At 41.9% G+C, this 21449-nt stretch overlaps 1 protein-coding gene and 1 pseudogene across 5 annotated transcripts in view; both read left to right on the top strand.

Moving 5' to 3' along the window:
- Mthfd1l (methylenetetrahydrofolate dehydrogenase (NADP+ dependent) 1 like) overlaps nt 1-21449 on the top strand; it is a 199342-nt gene that overhangs the window by 32667 nt on the left and 145226 nt on the right. For all 5 annotated transcript variants that reach the window (XM_004856880.3, XM_013076727.3, XM_021237946.2 and 2 more), the window contains exons 8-11: nt 4407-4518; nt 13798-13889; nt 15466-15563; nt 18113-18286. In XM_004856880.3, coding sequence (XP_004856937.1) covers nt 4407-4518; nt 13798-13889; nt 15466-15563; nt 18113-18286 — 476 coding nt within the window. The remainder of the gene's footprint in view (nt 1-4406; nt 4519-13797; nt 13890-15465; nt 15564-18112; nt 18287-21449) is intronic.
- LOC147823329 (U2 spliceosomal RNA) lies at nt 8571-8676 on the top strand (annotated as a pseudogene).

Here is a 21449-nt window from a genome sequence, read left to right as displayed (position 1 = left end):
CCTCTCTCCAATGTCTCGCTGTTATCTTTTCTCAGCCCATTCTCAGTCCAGTTTCCATAGGAATCTTCTAAAACACCTCTGACTGTATGAGGGCAACCATTACACCCTAGCCCAATCGGACCAGCTCTGCCTGTTTTTAAGAAAACATCAACAAATTTGGAAATTTTCCATATAAGAGAAAAGTGACATTTCCTTAAAAAAAATCAGAGTCTTTTCAGGACTTTGTCATAAGGTGGTCAGGGAGCCTCCAGGTTACATAAGGTTTCCAGGTACCCTTCCTGGGGCCTTGCAGAGGGTTGTGAAGAATCTGTGGTGGAACATAATGGGATTCATAAAGCCACCTAACAGGGCTCACACAGCCACAGTGTGCCTAGTTTGTTGAAAATGGAAGGGCAAGTGAGGGGACCTACATGGATGTGGCAGGCCCTATCCCTTCCCTCTGGACCCCTCTGCACTGTGACTGATCAAGAAGGCCAGTGACTGTCAAGAAGGCCAGTGTCTGTCTGAACAGACAGTAAAATGCCAGTAAAGCTTACTTCCAGGTTGTATGAGGAAAAACAGAAATCGAAGGTTTAATATTTTCTCCTCCCCGTGGTTTACCCTGTGGCCCCCCTCCACCCCCATCTTAAAGATCCCAGCCCTGAAATCTCACAGGTGGGAACTAGACTTTTTATTTTCAGATCCTCAGCTACCTCTGTGTCTGCCCCAACAGGCACTCAAGAAATGTCATATGAATGAGTATTTTCACTAAAGTTTCTTGAATTCCTTTTAGTCTCTTTAGTTATTTTAATTTTAAAAGCACAACTTTGCTGGAGAAAAGTAATTGTTCATTTTTAAAAGTAAGGTTCTTCATTTTCAACTTCATTTTCTTAACTGTGCTGGTAATATTCAAAGGATATAGAAACAGATTTCATAGATCTCAGGTAATAAAAACCACAATTCTTAAAAAAAAAAAAAAAAAAAAAAACTTTCAACTTTTTTTCATACCCGAGACTCCTGTATCCTTTAAAAACTGATAGTAGAAGATAAAGGCTGTCTTGTAACCAGGAGGGTAGAGCTATCCTTGTTCTAGTCAAAATCTTTTTAAATGCATAGTATTTGGTAAAGACAAAAGTGCAACATTTCCTACCACTTGCCAAATCACTTGTGTCCTCGGGTCCCTTTCTCTCCATACTCTGATGCTTGCCCCTCCCTTTAAAAATCTCTGTTTTGGAGAAAAATAGTTTAGTTTCCATGTTATCTGGATGCTGCCCCCACCCCCCAATCCCCCAGGCTCCACATCAGTGTGTGCGGAACTGTGGTGTCTCACTATTGTTTTAACATTTGGTCCTCTGCCTGGGGAGTGGGTGGTTCACTTTAAGCTACCCTACTCCAGTCTCCACCGAGAAAGCAATATTTTGTTATGAGGTAAAGTTTCAAGCCAAGCTCTGGCCAGGGCCTTTCCCATGTGAAAAGAGGAAAGCAGGAACAGCCAGTGAGACGATAATTCTCCTTGAATTTGAGCTCATTAAAATCTTCCCTCATCCTCAGTGGGTTGTTTATTGATTTAAGCATCTAGCACTTTTCCTTTCCAGAAAGAATTAGCATCTACGATGTGATCATTGCTGAGGAAGGAAGTTTTTGCCTTTTCTCTGTGGGATTAAGTGTCCCCCAGTTGCTTATTAGCACAACCAACTTTAGAGGTGTGTGTAGGTACAGAGTTTAGGGGCCAGAGTGAGATTCCCGGGGTTTATAGGTAACGAAAAGAGCAGGTCGTATCAAAGGCACCACTTGTGGAAACCTAAGTGTTCTTAGGGGACTTGTGTGAACCTGTGATCCTTGGGGTTTTTTCTAAAATGAGCATTTCAGCATTGTTCATATGGACCTCCTTTTCATAGATGTTTTAACATGTTCTGATTCTGTTGCTGTTGTGCATGAAAATCTAGCAAAATGGTGTTTCTTATCTGCTGATCTGCAGCAAACCTTGAACATTTGCGTTTCTTTTGAGGATTACTGTGGTTGAATTTATGGCAGTCACTTATGTATGTAAATGAGGAAATACAGTTTTTAAACAGATGTTTAAAATCCTTTTGCCGCCAGAACACTCTCTCCCTCTACATACAAAATCACCCACAAGTCTAGCTGCTTTTCAGATCTATCTGTAGAGATCATGTATAGCCGGAATGGGCCAGATTGCTGGGGATATTAATTGCACACTTAGTGTAGTTTTTGGCCCGATAGCGTAGAAAAAGTACAGTTATTTAGGCAGATGTTTGGGTAGGAATTTCTCTTTTCAATGTGATTAATCCACAGATTCAGTGTGACACCATTTCCGTGTGTTTTTCTACTTCTGATGCCATAATAAATGAAAGCGTTGAAAAGCGGTAGTGCTCTTCCCTATTGGGATGACAAATTGATCGAATATTTCCTGGGTGTTACCTTTTAAAAGTTGGCTTTATTGGCCCTATGAAAAGCTATGGATTTAAGCTGTCATCCTGCTACCCCATCCGTCAGGGGAGCATGGGGCTGTCCTTGACCTTGGGTTCTTCGTTCATAAACCAAGTAGTACTGTTGTGGGTCTGCACCCCATCTCTTGCTCGGAGATTCCTAAAGCATATCAGAGGATACATATGCCCCTGCCCAGTGTTCAGAATTCAGGCGCACAAGCCAGTCTGCTCTTCCCTGAATATTCAGGGAGCAGCCTACCCAAGCTGAGAATGTAGAGAATATTTGTTGCCAGCTGGGAGGTGGTGGTAATGTGGTGGGGGTGTTTTAGGATTTTATCTTCTGCTCCTCGGTTTGAACCTGCAGACTGCAGGCAGTTGGGCAGTGAAATGGGGAAAGGGCCAGCTGTATTGAAGAGCGCAAGACAGGCAGCTTTCTTTGTCCTCTCCCTTTACGATATCTCCAAGATTGGGTGCACTGGGAAAAACAGAACACGCTGCAGAAGTACTTCTACCCCAGAAGCTGCAGTTTTCTACTCTGCTACATGAGCATAGTACCTGGAGTCACACCTGACCTGTGCAGTTGCTCCTGTCTTCTGCATGGGTCTGATATCCCTTGTGTGACTTTCCCTCTACTCGTGGGCCCACTTTGAAATCATTGGTGGCTCAGTGATGCCTAGACAGGTGGTCATTCTTGTAAGGTCAGACCCAACCTCTTAGCTCTAGAGGTAACCAGGCAAGCCTGTGCAGTGTGCTGGTATCAAAATACAAGCAGGATGGATTTGCCCGATGTGTTTTGCAGTAATGGTTTCATTCTTACCTCTTTCTTAGAGGGGAAAATAAGCAGTTGGACAAGAGGTCAACCAAGGCCTCAAGGAAAATGAGTTTTCATGCTCCAGCTCCTGCTGGTCCTTCCCTGGGTGTAACAGAAGTGCCATGTGGGTCTCGTTTTAACGATGCTTCACCACAGCCTGTTTTCTCTCAGGCCACTTCATGAATCAGGATGTCACCCACATGCACTGTCTTCCCCATCTCTTGTGGCCATCAGTCAAGGTCCTGACCTTTTTCTTTATCATATACATTTGGTGGTGAAAATGTATACAAATGCTAATAAAAAAAGATATGGAGGGCTGGGGATTTAGCTCAGTGGTTCTGCCCCCTGCCCTGGAAGCACAAGGACCCTAGTTCGATCTCCAGTACCAAAAGAAAAAAAATGTGGTGTGTGTTTAAGTTAAAAAAAAAAAAAAAAAAAATTACAGAAAAGACATATTGCCAACCCCCCTAAAAATACTCTCCTTTGCTTCAACACACTTATCCCATTGCTCTTGGCACTTTCTGAAGCAGTTCTGAAAGTCCTCTTTCATGAGTGTATTTCTGAGGCGTGACCAAAAATACGGTGAATGCTGCTGCTGAGTGCCATCCAATGGAAAGGCATTCTAAAAACATTACAGTGTGTCCTCATCTATCTTATCTTATTCATCGGATCTGGCAGTATGTGACTTCTGGCTGTTCTCCAAAGTCAAAATGACCATGAAAGGTAGACATTTTGTATCAGTTTAGGACATTGAAGCAACCAAAACCACAGTAACTAAAGAAACTCATGCTTCATAAAGTGGTAGGAAGATGGGATAAGTAAGTGTGTTTGAAGCAAGGGGGAATATTATCAGGGGAGTTAATGCCAATGTATCTTACTGTAATAAATTTTTAAATATAAACACCGTGTATTTTGATCACACCTCATATATCCTGAAGACAATTTTAAGGTTTCATTCTTTTCCTTTTAGGATGCCTTAGTTATATTGTGTTTGTACTTACACATGCTTGAAAGGAGACAAGTGATTCCATCCATGTCTTCAGTTTGGAACAAAACTGGATTAATGATATTGCCTGTCAGTTACACTGGTTATCTGACATCAGTAGTTAGTTGGTCATATCTTTTTGCTACAGATTAAAATGTGTGTGGGGTTTTTTTTTCCCTTTTAGCTTCATGAGGCTGACATTGTGATCTTAGGCTCACCTAAACCAGAAGAGATTCCCCTTACGTGGATCCAGCCAGGAACCACTGTTCTCAACTGCTTCCATGACTTGCTATCAGGTAAATAAATGCCTTAATGTTGGTGAGGGGCACTGACTAAGACAGGTAAAATTGTTAGGAGAAATGGTAAACTTGGTCATTCAGAACAGAGTGTGTTCTGAGATGCTGGATGTCAATGTGAGCATGTATGATAGGAGACGTAGACTGCTGGGCTTATCTTGGCCGAGGGAAGCTAAGATGTCATTGGGGAACCTGCCTCCCCCGCCATGTCAACACATCCTTCTGCTGGCCTCTAGCATCTGACAGTTGAGTCAATTGTGACCTAAAGGAGACAGTTTGTATTTGTGTAGAGTAAACTAGAAATACTGGTTTTCACAGTCTTTAAAAAAAAATAGGTAGAATCCTTTCTTTTAGAGAAGTTTTAGCTGAAATTCTGTGTAAAGCAGAGTTGTTGGGAGGGGTGGGAATGAAGTCCCACCTTGGGTCTCCCACATTTCCCCTCACAATGACTCCTGAGGTACTTCCTCAATGCCCCCAGGTCACCTCCAAACACTATGAAAAGCATCAGTAGAAACAGAAGGGGTTTTAGGGTTGCTGTTGTGGGATAGCATCTCACCAAGGGATTCAGGGATGTCGTGGACCATGCCAGGCCCACCACTGCAATCCCTGTCACAGAAGGTGCTAGAGACAGCGCCAGAGGGGGTGCCAAGGAGCCCTCTTTCCTGATACCTTTGGCTTTGACCTACAAACTTCAGTGTGGAGAAGACTGAGCTGGGATAAGGGTGGGAAGCAGCCTTTGGTCCAGTCCCCAAGCTAGGTGAAGCTGCACTACACAGAGAAGGCCACTTGTTCTTTCACCTCCCCCAACGCCAAGGTGGACTGTGAGGCCTTGAAACCTTTGAGGCAAGCCCAGGAAGAGTAAGCCACACCCAAGGGCTGGCACTGCCACTCCCCCTGGGAAACCCAGGAACAGATCAGTTCCCCGGTGAACCCCCAGAACTGAGGAGTGTGGCTGGGTTGCAGGGACCCACTTGTCAGGTGTGCTTTGAGAGCACTCAGATGGATGAAGCAGAGGTGCGGTCAGGTGTGGATGTGGGCTTCAGGGCTCTTTCTAACAAGAGCAGTGCATGCGCCACGTAACTTCTTTAAACTGTGAGATTCTACATATAACTTAACATTTTGCTTCTGAGGTAAAAAAGAGATCTAAACTAGATCTCTTGGGCAGATTGCTTCCTGTGCTCAGCATCCTAGTGAGATTAGGAAAGTCAGTTTGGGAATTGTATTTCTTTTAAATGATGTTTCTTTGGTATAATATTTACTTGTTTGTTGAGATTTTTAAAATAAGGGTTTATATTTACAACAGTTTTGAGACAGTCCTGGCTGGAGACAGAAAAACCTACTTCAGTGTTTTCTTAAAATTTCTCCAAGCTCTGTTATGATATGAAAGTGACATATTTTAGTAAAGCTGTCTTACTTCTAATAATGTTTCCTTTTAGCTCCCTTATTTTTGAAAAAGGTATTCCTGAAAACAGGAGGGAGGTTTCAGTGTCACAGAGCTCTTGGGAAAGGCGTAAAAGACAAAAGCGTTGCATGTTCATTTGATGATTCTATAAAGTGGATGAATTATAGTTAGTTTATTTTAAATTCTGGTCCTGTTGTAGTAGTTTTCTTGTTCATTTTTGAATGCTCAGCCCCCAAACATGCCTGACACATCATAGCAGTCAGTGAATACTGAGTCAGCAAGGTTTTTTTTTTATACCGGGGATCAAACTCAGGACCTTGTGCTTGCGAGGCAGGCACGGTGCCACTGAGCTAAGTCCCGGGCCCAGTCAGCAAGTATTTGACTCCACCAGAATAACACTGGTTGTAGTGTCTGCGGGCTGCACTTTGAGAAGCGTTCCCTGATACGATAAGGTGATGTCCCAGGAATTGTGCTCAGAAAAGTTACATATTACCTGCTGGATCTCTTCATCCCACTATGGCTAAGTTGAAGATGTAGATTTTATTTATTTATTTTTTTTTGGTGTTTAGGTTTTTGAGCCAAGTTCTCACTATGTAGCCTAGGCTGCCCTTGAACTTACGGTGAGCTTCCTGCCTCAGCCTCCCAAGTGGTGGAATTACAAGTGGGCACCACCACATCCAGCAAAGTTGTAGATTTGATTTGATTTGGCTTGGTTTGGTTTGATTTATTATTTTGAGACAGGGTCTCACTGTACAGTTCAGCTGGCTTTGAACTCACTATGTTACTCAGACTGACCTCGAACTCATTTTAATCCTCCTGCCTCAGCCTCCCAAGTAGTGGGATTACAGGTGTGTGCCACCACACCTGGCCAAAGTTGTAGATTTTAAAACAGGGAGATGTCAGTATTCTCTAGTTAGAAGACTAATTACATTTTATATAATATTTTACATAAAAGAAGTATGCTGTGTTCTAGTAACAAATTGCTTGCTAAGGAGCAGAAGTGACCCTAAGCAAGACCATTTTGTACTTCAAGAATTGTCTTCCAAGCACTGTTCATTATAGCATTGCAATTCTAAATAATCAAAGTTTTTATTTTAGCAGCTTTGATTGCTATGAAAATTTACCCTCTGAGTTAAGTTACAGAAAGATTTTCTTCCCCTCCTATCTTCATAATCTTGCCATTGTAAACAAATGAGTAGATTTTTCAAAACGTTATTAAAAAGAGAAGTGCTTTTGTTTAAACTTTAGACCAGAAGAAGAATGTTTAATACACTGTGGCTGGGTGAAGGCAGGCTGTGTAATGAAATTTTCATTCTCACCGTACTGGTGCGGGCTCCCTTCCCGTAAAAGGAGACAGGATGTGGTGATTTACAGTGAGCTCATTCCGAAGAGGTGTGCTATTAAATACCTAGTCCTTGAGGAGATTTTCCTGATGGCTGATGTCCCAGAAGTCGAGCTCGGAAAACAATTACACCAAACCTGCTGGGGCTGTTCACTCCGCTGTCGCATGAGTTCAGAGTGTAGATTTGGAAGCAGGGAAACCTCAGTGCTCTGTTTTCCAGCTATAAGAGTAACAGCATTTTTCTGTTATTAAACAGTTATTTTAAATGAAAGAAATGCGCTGTGATCTTGTCATAGCTTGCTTGCTAGAGAGCAGAATTTGCCCCAAGACTGTTTATGGTGCAGATATGGGACCTGATGTCCTGAATGGGACAAAGAGGCTGCTCTTGGGCTTCAAGCCCACAGAACAGTGTCAGAATAACGAGCCATGTCTCAGAGCAGCCTACAGCACCATTTTCAGCTAACTTTGCTCTGTTTACTCTGGGGTGGGGGACGAACCTTGGGCTGCATCCAGGGCTCATGATAATGAATCAGCGGATCGATCCTGGGGGCCTTGGTGGTCCCCTCCAGTGCCTCTGAAGGGAGATAGTGCAGTGCAGAGGGCATGGATGTTGGAGTTAGGTTTTCCTAACTCAAAACGAGGGGACTGGTTTTTTTTTAAACTCTTAATTATATTTCACTTATACGCTATGTGACTTTAAGGAAACCACTTAAGCTCTCTGATCCCCAATTTTATCGCGAATGAAATGAGAGAGAGGCTGTTGTGAAGAGCAAATGAGATGCTAGCCCAGGTGCAGTGCCTCTTGGTAGAGGCCGCCAGATCTGCTCACCACTCCCCTGGCCCCGCTTCATTGTTGCTACATCTCCAGCACACAGCAGAAAATATATGTGTACTTGAAAATCAGGCCCAGGGAAGGAAGAGGCCTAGTGAATCCTGAAAATGGAAGAAAGCAGCTTTAGGAATTTTGGACTGTAATCATCCTCATGCATTTTGAATACACAAAGGAAGTTTGCTTATGATTTTTTAATTTTAGTTATTCTAAAACCCATTGCATTTTTACAGCTTTTCTTTATTCCCCTAGAAATTCTGGATGTTTTATTATTGGTTTTCCTTTTCCCCCCCTGGAAGTTCCGGTTGTTTTAATTAGGTCTCATATGTATACATATGCAATATATGCATCCCCAGTGCTGAGGATTAAATCAGAAACCTGAAACCTGCTTGGCAAGTGCTGTGCCACCAAACCATATCCCCAGGCCTGACTTTTTACTTTTATGCAGCTGTGTGTTAATTCCTTTATAATTTGGCTTCATCACTTCTCGGCCTTTTGGCTAAGATCAAGTGTAGTATAATTTGGCTTCAGTGGTTCCAAAAGCCTGCTTGTATAAGTTGATAATATTGTTATGATGCATTCCTAAGGGTGATGTTAGCGCTTGTTTGATGGTGGGGTTCAAATGATTTAAACTAGGAGGGCAGCTCTTGAGAGCACCATCACAAAGTTAAACTAAGTGATTTGTACTAAATTCATTTATTGCATGTTACTTTTTTTTAAAATTTTTTTTGGTGCTTTTGAAAGAGGGTCTCACTGTGTATTCCAGGTTGCCTCAAACTCACAAGGATCCACCTGCCTCAGCCTCCTGAGTGCTGGGATGACAGGCATGCACCACCATACCTGGCTTTTGCATGTTACTTTTTTATCCTACAGAGTCAATATTAACTGCAAAATCAATCACCAGTGTTTCTAAAAATAGTTTTATCTGCACTGATTTCTAATTTTTTTTTGTTCTTCCTGATTTTGAAACCTCACATAAAGCTTTCGGAGTAACTTCCCCTTCCAGTGGGAGGAGGCATTTGGGTGCTGGCTCCTGGGTGTTTGCAGTAAAAAGGCTGCCTTCGGCCGGACTGCAGGAAAGCCCAGCCTGGTCAGGATAGCAGAGGGGCCGGAAGAGGACGAAGTCTGCCTTGGCCCCTCCGAAATCACTTACTCTTCTGGAACATTTCCCAGGGTGGTCTCAAAACAGCTCATGTCGGGGAAGGGGCTTCCTGACTTCTGGAACAGCATGATACAACCCATTAGCCTTAAAGTTTCTTATTTCAGAAATTTTCAGTATCATAAAAAAATTTATAAATGAAAGGCCAGCTTTTAAAGTGCTTCATTGGCTTGTCCCTGGAGGAACTGTGAATTAGATGTGAGTGCTCAGTGGGAAGTGAGAAGACCCATCTGTAGGCTGGGGCAGGGCTGCTGCTGCTCAAGCTCCAGTCCTGGGACTTCTTCCAGGCCCAGACCGCGGACAGCCTCCAGGTGGAGCTGCCTCACACAGGCTGGCGTGAAATGACGTGAAATAATGATTTCCTTTTCAAGTCCCTTTTGCCTTGAAATTTACTAAGTATGTATACCTGATTCACTGAGTTTACTGACTTATTGCCTTGTATTGTCTGGGTTCAGAAATTTTAATTCAGTTTCAAGATTGAAGGCTGAGATATGAGAATCCCAAGTTCAGTTAGCTTTAACTTAGCAAGACTCTTTCTCAAAGAATAAAAAAAGTAAAAAATTTTTTTAAATTGCATTGATTCCTACCACAAAAGCAGTACAATGTTTGTGGTAGGAAATTTGCAAAGCATAGAAGAGTTTATAGGAATATATAAAAATAACTCCTTTCCTGCTGGGCATGATAGTGCACACCTGTATTCCCAGCACTCCGGAGGCTGAGGCAGGAGGATCACTATGAGTTCGAGGCCAGCCTGGGCTACATACTGAGTTCAAGACCAGTCCAAATTACATAGCAAGACTCTGTCTCAAAAAACAAAACAAAACAAAAAACTCCTCTCCAGACATGGTGGCGCTTGCCTGTAATCCCAGCTACTTGGGCAACTGAGGCAGGAAGACAAGTTTGAGACCAGCCTAGTAACTAAACAAGACCCTGCCACAAAATAAAAATTTTAGGGGGGAGCAACTTGAGACAGGGTCTCGCTTGTCATTCAGGCTGGTCTTGAACTCACAGTGATCCTCTTGCCTGGGCCTCCGGAGTACTGGGACTACAGGAGCGTGCCACCACACCCAGCTCAAAATAAAATTTAAAGGTCTGGAATGTAGGTCAGTGTTTTGTAATGCACTTTCCTAGTATGCATGAGACCCGGGTTCAATCCTCACTACTAGTGAAAAAAATTTAAAATTAATTTTTTAAAACTCCTGATCTTGAGATAACTATTTTATATTGTTCCATAAAAAAGCATTAAGCTGGATTTTATTTTAATGTAATAGAAGGAAAAGAAAATATAGTAAAAGCATGACTAAAACTTAGATAACTGGGGCCAGGGATTTAGCTCAGTGGTGCCACTGCCTGCCTTGCAAGCACAGGGTCCAGAGTTTGATCCCCGGTACCAAAAAAAAAAAAAACTTAGATAACTGCTTTTTCAAGAAAAAATATTGGCTCCTATTGGGATGTGGTATACTTTATCTAGATAAATAGATAGATAGATAGATATTTAAGAGATTGTGGATTTTCTCATATGCTTTTAAGTATTTGGGGTTTTTTTGTTTGTTTGGGGTTTTTTTTTTTTGGTACCGGGCATCGAACTCGGGACCTTTTGCTTATGAGGCAGGCAGCGAAATCACTGAAATCCTTGGCCCTATATGTTGTTTTTAATAGGGCAGAAGTTAAGTTTGCAGGTAACAAAGCTTAGTCCACCATGCATTGAAATGAGAAAGCAGCACCATGTGAACAGAGTCAGCGCTCCTGGCTTTTGGCAACATCCTCCGGTGTCCCGAGGACTGTACTCTGTCCCCATTTTCTCGTATTTACTGATGTTGAGCTTTGAGCTTAGCCAGGGCTCATCAGTTTTTATAGTTTTAGTCACAAGCTTCTGTATTTCAGAATATAGATTCCTCCACGCTGGTTTCCCACCAATCAGGTCATAATTACTGCTTTCTTGCGCTGGCACATCTCTCACGGTTTTCTGGTGCATTCCCAGTGCCTACTCTGGATTGATTTTCTTTCAGTCACTTTGGGTTGAAAGGAGAAAGGAGTGTTGCGTCTGCTGCCTGCTGCCTTGAGCTGGAAGCCTTGCAAGAGTTTTTGTCTTGTTCATGCCTACTCCTTACATGGCTTATCACACTTACTGGAATCATTTCCAAGATAGTTTAAATATACCTACATTCATACAGTTTTTCAAAAATAGCATAATTCTCCCTTTTGCTAAGACCTATGTTATACAAGTGCCTGTAATTACAGGAAGAATTATTTACTATAACTATGTGGGTGAAATATTCTTCACTCACAGAGATATTTGTGATTATATTTAAAATTGCCACCAGCTCCTGGAATGTTACTTTGCTTTATTTCTCTTCTCCATCAGTTAAAGATGGAAGAATGACACAGTTCCAGTCAGCAGAGAGGCTGAGGCAGAAGGATCACAATTTCAACGCCAGTCTGAACAACTTAGTGAGACTGTCTCAAAATTCAAAAAATAAAAAGAGCTGTAGATACAGCTCAGCGATTCTTAGGTCCAATCCCTAGTGCTAGAAAAAAAGAATAAAGAAGAAGAAGGTTAGACATGTATTTCTTTTCTGAAGTAGTTGGACAGGATTTTAAGATCAGATCTCTAGTGGTTAAAACAAAACAAAACATCTCTCTCATCCTCTAACTCTTTCCTTTTGCCCAGATATGATTTATAAAACTGAAATGTTGCTAATCTTTAAACAGTACCTGGGGGAATATGATTTTCCAACACCCTTAATACATTTGACAATAGGACATCACAAAACATATACACTTAAGTGTTTTGTGTGCTTTCTTGCAAAGGACTGTCAGCAACATGGATAATTTAGAGTAGCATGATCCAGAGGAAGAAAAAATTATTTCTTAATTCAAAAAAGTTACTGTTAGGAACATTGCCTTCCCTTAAGGAAGGATGTAGGCTAAAGCATTTTGCGTGTAAATTTTGCTTTTCATAAATTTTATAAGTGCTAATAGAGGAGGGGAAATTGGGATTATTATCAGTGCCTTTCCATTTTGAAAACCAGATGTATTCACTTTTTGTTACTCTGAAAAAATACCTGAAAATCAACTTAAAAGGAGGAAAGATTTATTTTGACTCATGATTTCTGCAATTTCAGTCCATGCTTCCTTCACTGTTGCTTTGGGCCTGGGGCAGCACAGTACACCATGGGGCAGTGCACAGTGGAGGAGACCTGTTCATGACAGCCAGAAAGCCCAGGTGGAGTCTCTGTCCCCATCAAGGGTACCCCCCCAGTGACCTGACTTCCCCCAGGCCCTCCTTCTCAAAGGTTCCTCTACCTCCCAGTAGTGCCACAGACTGGCACCCAAGCTTCTTACATAAGTCTGGGGAACATTCAAGGTCCAAGATACAGCATAAAGTTCATATCATAAAGTGTAATTTCTTATTTTTGATGGAAAATTGATTATATCACTTCTATGACAGAGATTTTTGAAATCATCAAGGAAAGCCTTCCTTCAGTTTGGCTGGGCTCATCCTGTAAGTGTTTTGACTCCTGTTGCGCCTCATGTTCACAAATGAATTCACTTCTATTCTATGTGTATTGTCCAGGAAAGGTTATAGATCCTTCTAATAAGATGAAGCCCCACTGTGTCAAAAATCCAAAGTTAGATACCAAGTAATTCAACACGTTGTGTTATGGAATACAGTAAGCATATCTGTCCCTTTCTTCCAAGCAGTATTGTCACTCTCATAGTTTAATCGTACACACTGTATACCAAGTGTTTTACCCACCACATCACATTTTATTTCACAGAATTCTATGCGGTTGCTATTACCCATACTAATTAACAATCACTGGTGGGAGGTGGAGACATGATTTTAATCCAGGTCTAACTCTTAAGCTCTATGCTGGATGTGCAGCCTCCGCTGCCTCACACTGTGTTTCAGATGTTCCCTGTAAACTGCTTTGAGCTGTTCTTGTATATATCTAATAATGCTATGTTTTTTGATACTTGGAGTTCTTTGCTTGGGTCCATGATGATGAACCTTGTAGAGACCAAACTGCAACCCCAAACCCACTTATTTATCCCAAAGTGCCAAGACTACAAATAAACCTGAATGCTGAGGTTTTAGTTTAGAAAAAACAACTATTGGCCGAGGATTTAGCTCAGTGGTTCCAGCACCTGTCTCACAAGCGCAAGGATCCGAGTTTGATCCCTGGTACCAAAAAAAAATCAAAACAAAAAACACAACTATTATTCGATGCTCAACTGCTGGGGTGACTTGGCTCAAGTGCCAACAGAGGCGGCTCTACGTGCCCACTGCAGCACACATGGCATAGGTTTGCCACCACTGACTTAGGTGGACATTTCTGTGATGTAAAATATAAAACAGGACCAGTCAGAGTCTATGCCAGAGGTGACCCACCTGCTGCTGTACTCTGACCTCCTAACTTCCTCAGTGGAAAACTGAGACTGTTACTCTGTGTGCTAGATTTTTACAAGAGCAAATGGTTATAATAATGGCAGAATGCTGAGAGTCTATTTTTGTTTTGCTTTTTTCCTCAAACTCTGTGCAGGAAAGCTTAGCTGCAGTTCTCCCAGGGCCCATCTGAATGGACTTATTGCAGAAGACAACTTGGGTCTCCTCGCTGCAGCTCTTCGGATTCAGGTTTGTTTGACACAGCTTTGAGAATTTTGCATTGAGAGGTCTGATTAATTGTTGCTAACATTTTGCAAGTGTTTCCTCTGTACCAAGTACAGTATTAAGCACTTCACATACCGAGAGTCAAGCCCATTGAGAAATGAAGAAGGAGACATAAAAACTAGTTATTTGCCTCGATGGTTACGTGGCCTATATGGGAGAGAGGCCCAAACCAGGATCTGTGTTTTCATTGTTTATTGCTAGGTAATACGTTAACCCCCAAATATAGCACCTCAGAGCAACAAGCATGTAGTATCTCATAGTTTCTGTGGGTGAGAGACTCAGGAGCAGGTTAGCTGGGTGGTTCTGGCTCAGCATCTCTCTTGTGGTTGCAATCAAGATGTTGGCGAGGGCTGTGGTCACCCAGAGGCTTGGCCAGAACTGGATGGTCCACTCGGCTGTTGGCATGTGATAAAATTCCTCATTGGCTATTAGCAGAATGCCCTGCCTCCTTATCACGTGGACCTTGCCATAAGGCTGCTTGCAGTGTGACAGCTAACTTCCCCCAGAATGGGTGGTCCAAGGTAGAAAGCAACACAGGAGGCCATAGTGTATGTTATGGTCTAGTCTCTGAAATCAGACCCTGCCACTGCCTTTTTTCTTGTTTGTCAGAAACAGGTCAACAAGTCGAGTTCACATTGAAAGGAAAGAGAATTGTGTTTACCTCCTGAAGACAAGATAGTAAGAAAATTGGTAGGCACCTTAGTAAGACATCATCATCTCTGTGACCTAAAGCCCAGGGTCCCCTGCTCGTTGCTGTATCCACTGAGAGTTCTAACAGTGCTGCAGCCCACAGTGATGGTGTCTCTGGCAGTGACAGTGATGAACAATAGAGAAGCCAGAAGCTCCAGTTGCCTCCACAGCAGAGTTAAACAGAAGCAAATTTTAGTTCATTTCTTATGTACAAGAGAATACACAAGATTTTTATGTTTCTGTAAGGATTATAAGTTACATTTCAAATTAAGCCAAATTTTATTTCCATTTATTTTAATTTCTTTGAAATTTATTATATATGTATGCATCTATATAACTACTTGGTAATTCAGTTTGCTTTGTCTTTTTTTATTTTTTTTTGTGGTACTGGGGATCAAACTCAGGACCTTTTGCTTGCGAGGCAGGCACGGTGCCACTGAGATAAGTCCCCAGCCTGCCTTGCTTTTTAATTTCTACCAACAATAGAAGGATTTGAACTGCTGTTGTACATTTTTGAAAATTGGGCACCCCAGCTGATCATGAGTGCTGTCTCATATTTTCCTTAGTTTTCTTTTCCAATTGAGATGAACGGTTTTATCTGTATACTTGATGCCTTTTGTGAACACTTAAGCTATTTTAATGGTGCTTATATCTCACATTTTTCTTTTCAAGCAAAACCCGCAAGCCTAATTATATGTGAATACAATTATTAGTAATATTCTGTTAGTGTATCGTATGCCCCATGATGGTTTTTGTTCTGTAATGCCCATGAACAATATTCCCACAGTTTAAGTGCCCACCCTTCCATTTTTCCCTCTTTAACTTCTGTTTTCCTCGCTCCCTCTTGAAGAACATGGTCAGCAGTGGACGGAGGTGGCTCCGAGAACAGCAGCACAGGAGGTGGAGACTTCACTCCCTGAAACTGCAGCCCCTGTCCCCCGTGCCAAGGTAACTCCAATGCTCTGCTGTACCCGCATCCGCTCCCTAGAGCACCCCAGATCTCCCATTAGTCCCTGGGTGAGGGCAGGACTCAAGGTATTTTGGTTTCAGAAGGAATTAAGTGTTCGTGCTCGCTTCGGCAGCACATATACTAAAAATAGGAATTAAGTGTTCTCTGATCACCATATTGCCACACTATTTTCTCTTATCCTAAGTTCTTCAAAATTAAATCATGATGAACATATTTTGATATTCTATCAATTCTAAGAATTCATATTCTATTTCATTTTATTTCAATGACATGTCCTGTATTGAAGGGCATTCTGTTTTCTTCTTAGTGGTCCAGAAAACAGTGGTTTTAGACTTGACAAAATATGGGAATACAGTATTTAGAATATGCATTCAGAGCTTGAAATGCCCACCACCCGGATCAGCTCGGTCTTAAGGACGAGCAGCTGAATGAATGATCAGCTGAAGCAAGCGTCACCTCACCTGGTAGCTGTGCACAGCTTTCTTCAGAACTCTCTGACAGGATACTCTCTCATAATCCAGACAGACAGTTTCTTCACAGTGGCATTTAATGAGCTGTAAGCTATGTACTCTTTGTATAAATTTAGAACTACACTGTAAGACATAATCTCAATGTGTCATTTAGAACAATTAGGTAGATGTGATTTCTGAGCCAGAGACGTGCACTTCCCAGCCTCCTGATGAATCCTCTCTGTCTGCCCCACCAAAGAGAGTTGACCCAGGCACTTTACCAGGTGTGCGTAATGCTGGAGCATCCTCAGATAATTGTGAGTCAAGTAGATAAACCCTGCTAGAATTGACTAATTTGTCTCTTGATGACCAGGTGTTTTTCAGAGTCGACCTCTGTTCCATTGGGCAGTCAGCCGTCCACTCTGCTTCGATTATGCCCACTAGGCTGGTGCAGTTCTCCTGGGTGTCTTTTCCCCAGCAGTAGACTAAACATCTTAGTCTTGCTCCACTGTGTGCTCATTAATACATAAATTCCAATGAAGAATGTTATTCTTTGTAATATCATCCCTGTATTTGTACCATTTGTTTCATAAACTATTTAATTTTTAAAAATTATTTATGTTATTGGACCTTAGTTTTTAACCAGTAAATCAATAAATTGTGCTTAGAGCTAAAATAAAATTAAGATAGATTGTACCAACTTGTGTACCAAAGACTTAAAATTCTACTTGGGGAGGGGTGTTTTAATCATTTAACCAAATTTGATTTCTAGAGCCACTGAGGAGAGAAAGGCAGGCTGAGTCGTTCATGAATCACTCCAAAAATCAAAATGATGTCATTGTGACTCTTAAGCTAGCAAACAGAAAAGCTTAGAGATTTTCCAAGATTTGGTTCTTGAATAAAATGTGTAACTAGGACAGCAAAATGAAGTAGAATTCTGGCAAGTAAAGGCAACCAAGAGGAGGACTAGAAGACACTGTTCCAGGCAGCCTGGAGGGGATTACCTGGTGGGGAGCCCCAAGCTCAGCCCACACAAAGCCTGAGGGGTGTCTGTCTTCTTCTAGCTTCCGTGGTGCCCTTTCAGACAGTTGAGATGGAGATGTTGTGTCTTGTTCATCAAGATCAGACGCACACACACGTAAACACACACACACACACACACACACACACACACACACACTTCATAGAGAAGAATATAGGGTTATATAAATATAGGTTATATAAATCAACAGCAGTGGCAAAAGAAAAATATCAGAGCAGAGGGGCTGCTTGCCACAGAGGGGGTGGGTGTCCCCTGTGCCACCAGCAGGTCCTCCCGGCAAGTCAGGGAATGGCTGTCCTCTCTGGTGTGCCCCTTAAGAACAGTACTTGGATGCCAGTTCCCTTGTAGTCAAGGCTCCAGGTTAGTCTTGTTGCAGGGCATAATTGTGCCTCCCCTGCCTTGGTCATGGTCATCTTGCAGTGAAATTGAAGACTTAAATTAGATCACTGACCACACTCCAGAGTCCCTAAAATTTCCTCAGTCTAAAGTTGAGCTTCAGGCACTTGAACCAACAGTTATGTAATTAATAAAATATTTTGAAATATGATCTTGGATTGGAAATAGGGAAGAGAAGGGGAAAGTATGGATGGAGATAAAACAGAAGAGCATTTCCACATTTTTGAGTAGCCAAGAGACACATGTGGCTAGCCCACGGGGAGAGTGTTGTGCAGCAGCCCTCCTCTCCATGGTTTCCATGTCCAGCACCCACTCTATAGTGGATTCCCCTTGCATGAGGCCTTTGCACACATTGTAACATACAGCTGTCCTCTCCTTGTGGCACAGGGCATCTCCTTGTGCCTGGACACAACTCTAGGATCTTGGTGAGTTTTTTGGAGTCACATCTCCTAAAAACATGTATCACTTTCTCATGCAAGTTAATTGTTAGCAGTTGTGCTTGATACCGCCCCAAAGAAACGAGACTACAAACCAGTTGCATCCACTTAATCACTGGTGTGATGTATGGCTGTTCCTCACACTAGCAGCGACCACCTAAGCTGAGAAAACTCTGCCTCTTTTGTGTTTCTTTTCTTCCCAGTGATATAGAGATTTCAAGAGCACAGACTCCAAAAGCTGTGGACATCCTTGCCAAGGAGATAGGATTGCTTGCAGATGAAATTGAAATCTATGGCAAAAGCAAGGCCAAAGTACGTTTGTCCCTGCTGGAAAGGCTAAAGGATCAAGCAGATGGAAAATACGTCTTAGTGGCTGGGTAAGACTATGTTCAAAAACACCTACTCGACTAGGAGGACATGTGTAAAACTGCCTTCCATATTTATCTCTGTTGTCAAACCCTCAAATACACCCTGTTTTCAGATTTGACATTTCTTTGTCCATTTTGCTTGGCATTCCTTATTCTGGCATGAGGTAAGTTTTTTTGTTTTTTTCAATACAGAGCAAATTAGTCTCCTCATGAAACACAGTGTAGCAAGTTGCTAATGCAGTTCTTCATTTTCTACTTCTCATATTGTGTTGTGGTTCACTCTTGCATCCCTCTGGGCTTTTAAATCACAAAAATTAAAATAAGAATTGAAAGTACCTTACTTTGAACTGAGCAGGGGTTTTTTGTTGTTGTTTGTTTTTGTGTTCTACTTAGAAACAGTATTTGAAAAAAGAACGTCCAAAAAAAAAAAAAAAGAATGTCCAGATAATTTTGAAATTTGCATTTTCTTATTAGTACCCTTAGTATTTCTCTTTTATATTTACATTATAAAAACTTACTTCTCTTTTCTTACATTTCCAAACTAATGAAGAGCTTTTTTCAGTTGTATTATCAGCTTATGAAAGACAAATACACAGTTTTTATGAAAAGGAATGTTTGCTTTTTTTCTCCCCTCTAAAAAGAAAAACATTCACTAGCTGAAAAGATGATAGAAAACAAGGGATTTGAACTATTTATTCAATGTGACCCAAGGGAACATCAAGAAACCATATAAATTCTTTTGTTGTCTTGAAATGTCATTGCACTGACTGTTGCCTATGATATACGGGCCAAGGCTTGAGGCACAGAAACCTATTGGTTAGGCAGACACATTTCTTGTAACTGGACTTGACTCATAGTTAACTTTGTTTTTACGTAATTATCAGTGTCCATGATTTTTTTTCCTGGTTGTAAAAATAATGCCATCTCATTGTAGAAATATTCCAGAAATACAAAAAAATAAACAAGAAAGTAAAACATCCCAAATTTCATCACCCAGAAAAAATAACTGCTCAGGTTAGGGACCATTGTGACCCTGGGAGACTTAAAGCGGGATAGCACCACGCAGGCTGCTCTGCCTGCAGTGTCACTAAACACAGAGCACTGTGTGCCTTGCTGCATGGGACAGATGTGGGACCATTACTGTGTTCATAACTGGATCACAGACATTGCAGTGCTCACATCCGAGATTTTGAGGGCATGGGGGAGTAAAGATGCCTGGGATGGGCGGAATCACTTTCATACATCTTTTCCGCACCTCTGGGCCACTGCGCAGCACTGCTGTGACCCACAGCTGAGAGAACAGCATGTCTGTAATTCTTCAAGGGGACGGAGGCACAACAATGACTTGAAAATATGATAGGGATGTCATTCTAATTCCAATTTTTGGCCCTTATAAACAGTTCCTAGATTAATGACCTTGGGCATGCATATCTGTGCATTTGTCCAATTGCCTCCTTAGCAAAAATCCCTAGAGGTGAATCCAGTGCGGTGGTCCCTCTCTCTGCCAGGGATTGCTTCCAGGACCCCCAGTGACACCAAAGTCTGCTCATGTTCCACTCTATACAATGGCATAGTGTTTGCATACAACCTATGCACATCCTTTTGTACACTTTAATCATCCCTAGGTAACTTTTAATATCTAATTCAGTATGAATACTATGCATATAGTTGTTACACTGTATTGTTTAAGAAATAATGACCCAAAAAATCTACATGTGCAATACAGACGTAAATTTTTTCTTTTTCCAAATAATTTCTTGGAGCACCCCAGTTGCCTCTAGCTTAAGTCTTCTTCAGACCTCCAAACTAAGTGCACTGGGGTTCCCAACCTAGAAACCTAGCCCAAATGTTCCTATAACTGAGTTGCCAAGGGACTCCATAAGTGGCCCTACCTGCAGGTGCCCTCTGGGCTTTGTCCCTAAAAAAGGGAGTAAGCTACCCAGTAGGAAGGACATGGTCATACCTGGCTCCTGGGTCTTGGGCTCTGTATCCCTTGTCTGTCAGGATCACTTTATAGAAGTATGCTTGATACAGGTTTGTTTGCAATGAATGAATACACTCTTGGACAATGAGGTCTTTAAACGCATCTTATACATAGATTTGTTTCCCTTTTTCCCAGCTGTAAGTGGTCTTGGTGCTACCCAGTAGGAAGGACATGGTCATACCTGGCTCCTGGGTCTTGGGCTCTGTATCCCTTGTCTGTCAGGATCACTTTGTAGAATTATGCTTGATGCAGGTTTGTTTGCAATGAATGAATACACTCTTGGACAATGAGGTCTTTAAACGCATCTTATACATAGATTTGTTTCCCTTTTTCCCAGCTGTAAGTGGTCTTGGTAGATGGGTTTGCTGTTTCCTCACACTAAGAGTGGAGCATTTGGGGCTGATTTGGTGTGGCTCAGTGGTAGAGCGCTTGCTTGGCATGCATAATCCCTGGGTTCAGTCCTCAACACTACCAAAAAATTTTTGTTTTGTTTTAAGATCAGGATTTAGGCAAACACAGGGGGATATGTTCTCTGATTAAAAAGGAAGAGTCATACAGCAGTTTTTCTTATAAGTGGCTGTGATGTACTCTATTTGAAGCTTGCTAAGTTGGAAATAGAAACATAAATCTAGTCATGGCCCTGCCCAGAGTTGAGAATACAGAATTGATACTTCCAAAACAAAAGCTATGATGTTATTAAGTTCCCAGCTTGGAGTAGAAGTCTAAAGACCTGGCCTCCAGCCACATGGTGGGATGCTAGCTAGCATGGCCAACTGGGACTACCCCTAGTGTCAGTCCAGACCCAGTACAGCACTGACACTACCCCTTGGCTGGCATGAATATGGGTGACTGAGCTGAAGCCGGAGTGGCATGCTGGAAATAGAAATGAAAATTAAACCTGAATTCTCAAGTACAGAGTTAACACCAAAAGACCAACAGTTCTTTTTCTAAAATTGTGTCATAAGTTTCCTTCCTTAACAGAGTTTGAAGGAACAAAGTCTAAGTGGTCTTGCTTTCAATTGCATTGAGTACGGCTGGGCAGGGTGGTGTATACTTGTAATCCTAGCTACTCTGAAGGTTATAAAGGAGGATTGTGAGTTTGAGGTCATCCTGGGCAACTTAGCAATACCCTGTCTTGAATTTTTCAAATTTTAGAAAAGGAGCTGGAGATGTAGTTCAGTGTTAAAG

The sequence above is a fragment of the Heterocephalus glaber genome, unplaced genomic scaffold (assembly GCF_053883595.1).
Source record: "Heterocephalus glaber isolate CG9 unplaced genomic scaffold, H.glaber_assembly_v1.0 deba00001593, whole genome shotgun sequence".
NCBI lineage: Eukaryota > Metazoa > Chordata > Mammalia > Rodentia > Bathyergidae > Heterocephalus > Heterocephalus glaber.
The sequence above is the reverse complement of the archived record's forward strand: the minus strand, read 5'-3'. Positions and strand labels throughout refer to the sequence as shown.